At 47.2% G+C, this 9119-nt stretch overlaps 1 protein-coding gene across 1 annotated transcript; it reads left to right on the forward strand.

Moving 5' to 3' along the window:
• The first annotated feature begins 2638 nt into the window (after positions 1-2638).
• Positions 2639-4706, forward strand: LOC125533429. Its single transcript, XM_048696977.1, has 3 exons — positions 2639-2844; positions 2982-3469; positions 3898-4706. The coding sequence occupies exons 1-3, from the start codon at positions 2787-2789 to the stop codon at positions 4438-4440; spliced, it is 1089 nt and encodes a 362-aa protein (XP_048552934.1). The 5' UTR covers positions 2639-2786; the 3' UTR covers positions 4441-4706.
• Positions 4707-9119: the final 4413 nt, after the last annotated feature.

A 9119-nucleotide genomic window follows, 5' to 3' on the forward strand; every position in this document is an offset into this window, starting at 1 on the left:
GTGGCCATGAGGGAGAGGAAGAAGATGGGATCTCCCTCTAAATCAGGGGACGAACTGTCGAGCTTATTACAGGAGTCATCATCGGGTCGCTCTCTAGCAGCCATCATCCACCATGGAGGACAAGTGGGCGAAGGGGCAGGGGACAATAAGGACAACTCATGAGCGCCATGGCATGATTCCAGTACGGCATCAAGCCAAATGTCCTTAAGGCAAGTATGATTGGACACTTAGCTCCACACCAATTGTACACAGTGGCGGTCTGACTTCGTCTCCAATCCCCACTTTGCCTGAATGGGAGAGGAGCCTCTATTGAAACAAAAAAAATTCCATGGCTAAAACTGCAATTAAGATGGCTTAAATGGAAGAGTATCTAAAATGTAAATTCTTTGTCTCGTCGATGCAAACGATTTTGCTTTTGAATCATCTTAATCTAAGGTTGTATGCAAAAGTTACAGTCAAAACAGTGGATTGCACTGAAAGTTCCTTGAACTCTCCAGACTGGTCCAGAGCCTCTGGGGAGTCTCCGGGCACCCTCCGGACACAACATAGTCATTTTAAAGATGTGCATGAAAAACTAGATATGCAAAAAAACTATTTTGCTCGCGCAAATACACCTTAAGATGTCTTGTCGAGAAGAGCAAGTTTGTTGTTGGAGTCATCTTGGTCCAAGGTCGTATGCGATCTCCATGACCAGCACAAGGGAGCTATCTGGTACATTTGGCAACCCGGATCCTCCGAACCTATGCGTCCGAGTTAGGGTGAATTTGATATTTTGGACGGTAATTCAAATCTTTTTATTGTAAGGAAAGTTCATTCATCTCATCCTTTATAACACTAAACTCCATAGTTTTAAAGAGCCCACATTCAATTAAGGTCTCTAATTAAGATTGGGTCATCCAATTTTGATCGGGTAAACAATTTCTCAAAACTATCTCATTCAATACTTCCATACTATATACTATGCTTCCTAATTTGTAAGGCCTCGCAATTAATTGAAATCTTCAATTTAGAACTGGGTCGACACGATTTTGACCGGGTCAATAATTTCTCAAGGGCTCACCCATTCAATTCTTTTAGTTTAGTATGTTCCCATTTTGAAGCTCTTTCATTCAATTAAGGTATTCAATTTTGGATTTGGTTTACGACTTTAATCAGACCATCGATTTTTCAAATCAATCAGCAGCAAGCGGCTTATAAAAACGTATCACTCCCGTGCATCCTTCCATCACCTAGACAAAAGGAGCGTCACCATGTGATATTATAGCACCAATATAGTAAATGCAGCCACGACGCAAAAATTTCTCACATAAATATACGTTGGTTAGCAGATGACACAGAACCACACCAGAAAGGCCTATCAAATCACCACATTATAAATAAAAATAAAACACATTCCATAATCTCCCCCACCCGCCAAACGAAATATTTCAGCAGTTCCAAAATATATGGGGTATTAGTTTTTCGGAAAATCAAATTTCTTTAACGTTGACCGAGTTCAGAGCAGAAAATATTGACATCTGCCATATTAAATAAAAAAGGTATGGAAATTCATCTCATGATGAATTACCGATTTGATATTATAAATTTTGATATATTTCTCTACAAGTTTGATGAAACTTAAAAGGTTTGACTTTCATAAAAGTTATACACTTATATTTTAAAATACAGTGAGTAATTTTTTTAAGAAATCCAAAAGCCCAACGACGCAGCAAAGCGCATCCAACCCAGTATATAGACGAGAGACGATGGCCTATTGAACAACACACAATCAATCAATAGATCTACCACTTTTTACTTTTGGGTTTTTATCATTTATGTCACTAGTTGTGTCCCACTACTCAGTTTTGCCATTAGAAGTTACAACTGCTCAAAAATACCATCAATATGTGAGATGCTTGCTTAGAAATGCCATTAGATATCTAAAAAATGCCATTGTTCTGTTAGATGTTTGCTCAAAAATGCCATTAGACATTGTTATTTTTACGTCAAACCCGTTGACCATGTTCTATGACAAAACTAAGCCTAGACCCACATGTCAGTTCTCTCTATCTCACAATGATATGTGTGGCCCCACTTGTCAGGAGTAACCAAGCGAATAATTTTACAGGAAAATAAGAACGCTGTTGGGATCAAGTGGGCCCCATACTTTATTGTAGTGAGATAGAGGGAGAGCTGGCATGTTGATTCATAGGTATTTATGTCATTATAACATGGCAAAAAAGATTTGAGATCACAATAATGGTGTTTAGTGACATTTTTGAGCATGTGTCTAATGAAGCGATGGCATTTTTGAGCAGTTGAAATTTCTAATGATAAAACTGAGCAGTGGAACACAACCAGTGACATAACTGATAAAAACCCTACTTTTGCTTTTTGTTGACATGTCCGTGTGCAAACAAACAAGCCTCAGAAACCGTACCGAACAAGCACATCCGTCCGTAGACGAAACCGTACTCGCTCCCACAAGCGAGCTGGGCCTGTAGTAGGTTACAGGCCCACGTAGCGCGCGTGCGACTTCCTCAACGGCAAAACCAACGGCTACTATAGTCTCGTTCTCTCCGGACGCGTGAGACAACGGTCATATTACCGTTGTACTCTCCTCCTAGTCCAACCCCGACTCCCAGCGTCGTTCAAATCCTTTAAAGCCGCCTCCCATCTCTCTCCTCCCCCACCCCCGATTGCTGCCGCCGCCGCCTTCCCTCCTCTCCTCGCGTCTCTCAGCCTCAGCGACGTGCGTGAAGCAGCGCCCCCGTCTCGTCGTCTCCGCGCGCAAGAACCACCCAGCGATGGAGACGCCGCTGTCCACCAGGCGGATCACCCGCTCGCTCGCCGCCGCATCCGCCCGTGAGTTTCCCCTCCCCTCCTCGATCGACCGCAATTCCCTTGCTCCCTCCAAGATCGCTTATGGATTCCGTCGTGATAATTCTACTCGGAAATCCGTTTGCTGACCGCAGTTCTTGGATTCGATTCTTCCCCTGCAGAGAAGAGCGCCGCCGCCGCCGCCGCGGATGTGACCTGCAGCAGATCCAAGAAGGCCGCCGCCAAGGGAGGAGACGCTCCGCGCCCCGCGCTGCACGACATCACCAACGATTCCCCCATCGTTGGCCTCGCCGCCGGCGGCCTCGTCCACGCCGCCGACAGGACACCACAGGCCTCCACCGCTGGCGCCAAGAACCGCCCCAGGCCCCGCTGCACGCCCGGCTCTGGCGAGGCGCTGCTGCGCGGCCAGGTCAAGACGCTCCTGCAGAAGGTCGACGAGGAGGGCGCTGCCGCCGCCGTCATCAGGCCGGTCCGCATCCACGCGCTGCTCGGCGTCACCAGATCGCCGGCACAGCTCCTCGCGCCCACGCCGTTCAACACGCCGCAGCTCTGGGCCGAGTCCGCCGCCCGTGGGGAGTCCGCCCTGCCTGATGGCCGGACCGTGCTGCCCTGCGTCCTGGAGCAGGAGGAACTGATTCCTAAGCTGCAGGTACCGATCTCCGTCCTAACTCCGTGAACAACTCAAAGATCGATTTTGTCAATTTCTGTTTTGCTTCTTACTCAAAGATCAAACCTTGCATTGTATTGATCATCACTTGTTGAGCTGCGCATGATATAGCAATTCTGTAAAATTAACCCACCATGTGTTTGCATCATAGTGGTTTGCATAGCCCGACCCCTTGTGTTTTATTTCTGAGTAGCATAGCCTGGTACATGATACCCAACGATAGGCAGACCAAAGATGTTTATTGTGTCCTACAGCACTTCATAAATTTTTATGCAGACCCTTGCTGCGCTAGTAATCTGCACAATTTGCAGCATCTGGCCTGCTATGAATGTCGATGCCTATTCTTTGTGCCGTCAGCTTTATTGTTGCATCTGGGCCTGAGCTTCGTTGCCACTCCTGTTTTTGTGCAGGCCATTGCTGATCCCCCGCCCAACCGTGCGCTGGTGTTCGACGACTCCCCAGGGAAATCGGACCAGTCCACCGATGGATCATCCCTGACATTCCACGTGAGCAGCAGCGACAGATCAGCTGACGACGACAGCTCGTCGGTTTGGTCCATCCAGGTCAATGTCAGCTCCGAGGAGAAGGAGGAGATGGGTGTTGACACCATGGGAGAGCTGGAAGAAGAGTACAATACCGAGGAGGAGCCGGAAGGAGAGTACTACACCGAGGAGGAGGACTGGGAAGACGGTGATGATGATAGCGAGTGCTTTGATGATCTGTGCGAGGGGATGAGCAAGATGTCGGTGTTGGAGGCGGAGGAGAAGAAGAAGGTTGGGCTGCCGGCGTTCGAGGGCAGGCACACCCGGTTCGTCTACAACAGCGACGAGGAGATCGTGGAGAGGAAGGAGGTGGAGAACGCGGCAGCGGAGCACGGCGCACTGCTGAGGGGCCTGCCGGTGCCGGAGGGGAAGCATCTCCGGTTCCACGACGATGATGACGAGGAGGAGTAAGCAGGCCTGCATGAGTTGATGGTGATGGGTATGGGTTTACGTTGATGGGATACAGTAGTGCGGTTGTCGCTCCCTGACACCAACCAAGCAACACATTCTTTTGGTTTGGACTTTGGACAGGCTATCTTTTATGCTTTTTTTGGATTTGATTTGTTATTGCTGGTTCCAGTTATTCTGAGGGCATCGATGTTATTGCTGGTTCAGTTAGTGCAACATATCTCAAGTTGTACTGAATAATTCAATGCTCTCATTGTAGTTCATGCTCATTCTGTGTGATATTCAGTTTTCAGTTCATGCTCATTCTGTGTATTCAGTTTTCACTTTATTCTTTTGATAAATCAGCTAAGATCCAATACATACAGGCATGCTTCAGTTCTGTTGGTAATTCTTTGGGGCATTTGCCATCTCAAATTCTCAATCATTGACACTGAATATGCAACATGACGTTCTCATTTCGAGCTTTTCAGGTTACTGTTCGATCCCAATCTCAAATGGACTGCCTCGATCCCAATCGCACACACCATATGTGAAAATTACCGATTACAAATTGTGGACATGAAAAATACAAGAAGCAAGTGAAGTCCGAGTAGAAAACTTTCACCATCGAGGACATAAAAATATACCTCCAAGCACAATAATAGTTCGAGAATATCCAGAAAATTATGGACCAAAAGGAACTGCCATTTTTCCAGGAGCACCCACAATTTATTGGTATCACGTTTTCTTTTGTGAAAATAGTCCCCGATCTAAAGTGCAAAAGATCCCTAAAAGTAACAAAAATCATGGTCGAGTTTATGACAGAGACAACTCACTGGAGCGAGCCAAAGGCGCGTCGTCATCATCGTCCCTCCCTCACTAGAGCCCGGCAAACCATTAAAAACAGAGTGTGATTATACGCATGTCCAACTCCTCCTCCCCCATGTCATGCATTCAAATCAAGTCTTACCAAAACCTTAACTAAAAATCAAATCAAACCTTACCAAATCAAATCAAAACTTTCCTTATCTTTCCAACTCATATTCAAATAAAATCTTACAAAATCTGATGGGTTTATGTTAAACACGATTGGTATTGAACCACTAGAATATGTATGTCCCGTTGCAACGCACAGATAATTAGCTAGTCGTTGACGATCGGGAAGTAGTCATGCTTAGACGCTAAAGGACCAACGCACTAGAGCAACAAAATATCATTGATGAAGAGAAACACAGATTAAAATGACTACCTACAAACACACACTACGAGCCTTGGCTGAATCCATACGAATTCATTGTAGACCAACACTAATCGGACCCAAGCAAATCCGCTAGAAAAACACCTGCATGCACCCTCTGCCGACTCTAGGGCGCATCACCGGAGCACGAAATGGCACGAAGGACATCATTCCACCACCTTGCCACCCCGACCATGACACGAACACTACCTAAAGAAAATATGGGAACCCTCCTGCACGCGAGGGGCCGAGGTCTACCACACCTCCTTGGCTCATAGGGTCACCTAGGAAGGGACGAACCGGCGACGGACGCCAACGAGAGAGTGGTGGATACTCTCATCACCTCTAGATCACTTGTGGAGGGTGAGAACCTAAACCTGAAGTTGTATCTTTTCTTCAGTTAGGTGTAGCACTTCTAGCAATACTGCTTCAATATGATCCAATGACTCACAAGGATCCTCTTCTGGTCTCGTCGTTGAGCCCTCAGATCCCTTTTGATGCGGAGCATCCTATGGACATCACCATGTCAAGAGTCTGTTTGGCAAGTGACACGTGCGACATCTACTTCACATACATAAAGGTGAATCATCTCCTTTACACATGCTCACTTGACCCCTTCGAGGATGGTATACTACTTGACACCCCTCTCGTGTGCATGCATAGGTATTGTCGGAACACTACAGACGACGAGGAGGAGTGCAAGCGCCAAGGAACAACTACACCATCCGCGAGGGAAGCATGGAAGCAACGACGGAAGAAGACGGAGACAGCTTCCAGGACCCGGACATCCGGCCCTGGCCCGGATATCCGGCCCCTGGACGTGTCACCAGCAGCAAGGAGCCAGCGGCCAAGTCTACAGGGCTCGGATATCCGGCGACCAGCCCGGACATCCGGCCTCCAGCCCGGAAATCCGGACCCCGCCATTCCAGAGAGCAACAAGGTTGGACCCTGCCAGCCCGGACATCTGGCCCCAGCGCCCGGACATCCGGCGTCTCGGGAAGGCCCGGACATCCGCCCCCTGCCTGCGTGCAGCGCATCTGGGCCGTGGCCCATGTACCCCTTCGCCCCTTAGACTATATATACTCCCCCTCCACCTACGTTTTAGGGTTAGCGTTGTGTTAGCTCATTTGTGAGATAGAGCTTCGCTCATCCATATCGGATCTACTCCTTGAGAGAGATCGCGGCCCCTCTTCGGAGAAGATCCACCTTGGATTCAAGACCCCTTTACGGGAAGATCCCCTTGTGGATTCAAGACCTCCTCACGGAGAAGAGCCGGCTACCCTTTGTATCGTCCCTTGTTGGATTTGGATCGTGTATCTCCTTGTGTTTCGAGGATCTAGCACATGTGTGATTGTTCTTGTTGGTTTGAGTGATTCTCTCGTGTTTCCCCTCGTGTTTCTCCTCGTGATTCCCCTCGTGTTCTTCATGCTCTTCACGGGATCCGCTCCTTTCGTGAAAGATCGGGCCACTAGGGTTCTACCCTACATCATCTTGGTATCATGAGCCACGTTGATCACGATTTCGGAGCCTCCCCTCTTTGTCTTCTAGCCTAATTTTGTTGATTTCGTCCTAAATTCGAAAATCCCCACCAAAAATAGCCCCAATTTTTTTGTGATTTGTTGGTTTGATGAAGTTTTGTTGGATTTGATCCATGGATTTTCTTGGTTTCGAGTGGATCTAGCATATCCCCAAGTTTCCCCACCTTCCATCCACGAAATCCATCCAATTTTGCCACCCAAATCATAAATTTCCGCCCCCAATTCGAAAATTTCCGCCCCAAACGAGATCTGGAATCGTCGGGCCGGACATCCGGGCCTCAGGCCGGACATCCGGGCCCCAAGCCGGACATCCGGCTCCTGGAGCACATATTCCGCACGGTTCTGGACATCAGCCCCCGGATATCCGGCCCCCGAGCCCGGATGTCCGGCCCCTGTACATTTCAGCTTCCCTGTTTCTCCGTTTTGTCCATAACTAATTCATCCGGAGTCCATTTTTGACGTTCGTTAGCTCGTTGAAAAGCTCTTGACATCCCCCTTCCCACAAAAATACTACCATCATCATTTGACTCCATCAATTTTTGACAATTTTGGCATCTTTGCCTAGGGCTTCCACCACATAATCCGCTACACCACCACCGACTTCCGCAACCTAACCAATTTTGTTCCCCATCACATTAGTAGTTGCTTGAGGAGTGATTTGAGTCTCCTAAGGTGTCTAAGCTACTTAGGGACGGTTGCTTCTTCATCAACCACCACCACCACTACCGCATAGGCTTGACCACTATACACTTCCGCCACCCCGACTTAACCCAATTTTCTTTGTGTTGTGAGTTGTGTCTCCTAAGGTGTTTCGGCTACTTAGGGACCGTGCTTCCAACTCCGACACCGTGTATAGTCCACCACCTTACCCTCCACTTCTGCATTGTGTCTCATAACCCATCATTACCATTCCGCAATTCCATTGAGCTTCCGCAACCACCACAGCATTCCCGCTACCACCATTTGACATTTGAGATTTTGAGTTCGCGGTTTTTCCGTTTCCTAAGGTGTTTCGGCTACTTAGGGACGAGTCCCCATCATCTTGGTATCTCCATCAAGATCACCGACACTCATCATCGACACGGATGGTAACCTCCATATCATCTTGGTATCGTGGTATCCCTCCATTGTACATTCCCTTGCCATTGCATTGATAACCCCTAGCCCATTTTGCGTCACTTGCCTATCGAGACTAGCCATTTGAGTAAACGTTACTTGTGCACATTAGTGATCTACACCATACATTCCATACATACCATATCATATTGGTATCATATCATCTCGTGTGCCTCAAGTTTGTTCCCGCATATATACAATTGCTACCTTGGTTTGTGCATTTCTCAAAGTGGCCATACAAAAAAAAGAATAAAGCTTTTAAGCAAATAAAAAGAGTGAACAAAGAGCTTGTAAGCAAGTGCCATAGCATCATACCACATTATCATATCCGATCATCTTGGATCATACCACTGGAACATCATACATACATAGCATACTTGGGATAGAAGTTGTTACATTTTGCATCTTGTAGATTGTGCACAAGTGTCGTATTCGCCTATTGAGCAATCGTGTTGGCGTCTCTCTTGAGTTGTGCAACATGAGCGTTTTCCGTGGATTCCACATTTTGTGCTCATCCTTGGTTGCACGACCCCATTGTATCTATCCGTGTGTGCGTTCCCGTGTGCCACCCATATTGCTATTGGTCTACTTGTTTCACTTGCGAATTTGTGAATCTCTTTCAACATTATTGACTCTTGCTAACATTTTGCATTAAAATTTTGTGCCACTATCCTCATCGAGCTCCACCATAAACCTTATTTGTGTAGGTGTGAGAAACCGACAAGAATTGGTACCAATTGTGCTATTTCCTTGTCCACATTGGAGTGATCATTGATCCACTTTCAACTTCGGTCAAGGTACATTTGGTATTC

Source organism: Triticum urartu, chromosome 1 (assembly GCF_003073215.2).
Source record: "Triticum urartu cultivar G1812 chromosome 1, Tu2.1, whole genome shotgun sequence".
Taxonomy (NCBI): domain Eukaryota; kingdom Viridiplantae; phylum Streptophyta; class Magnoliopsida; order Poales; family Poaceae; genus Triticum; species Triticum urartu.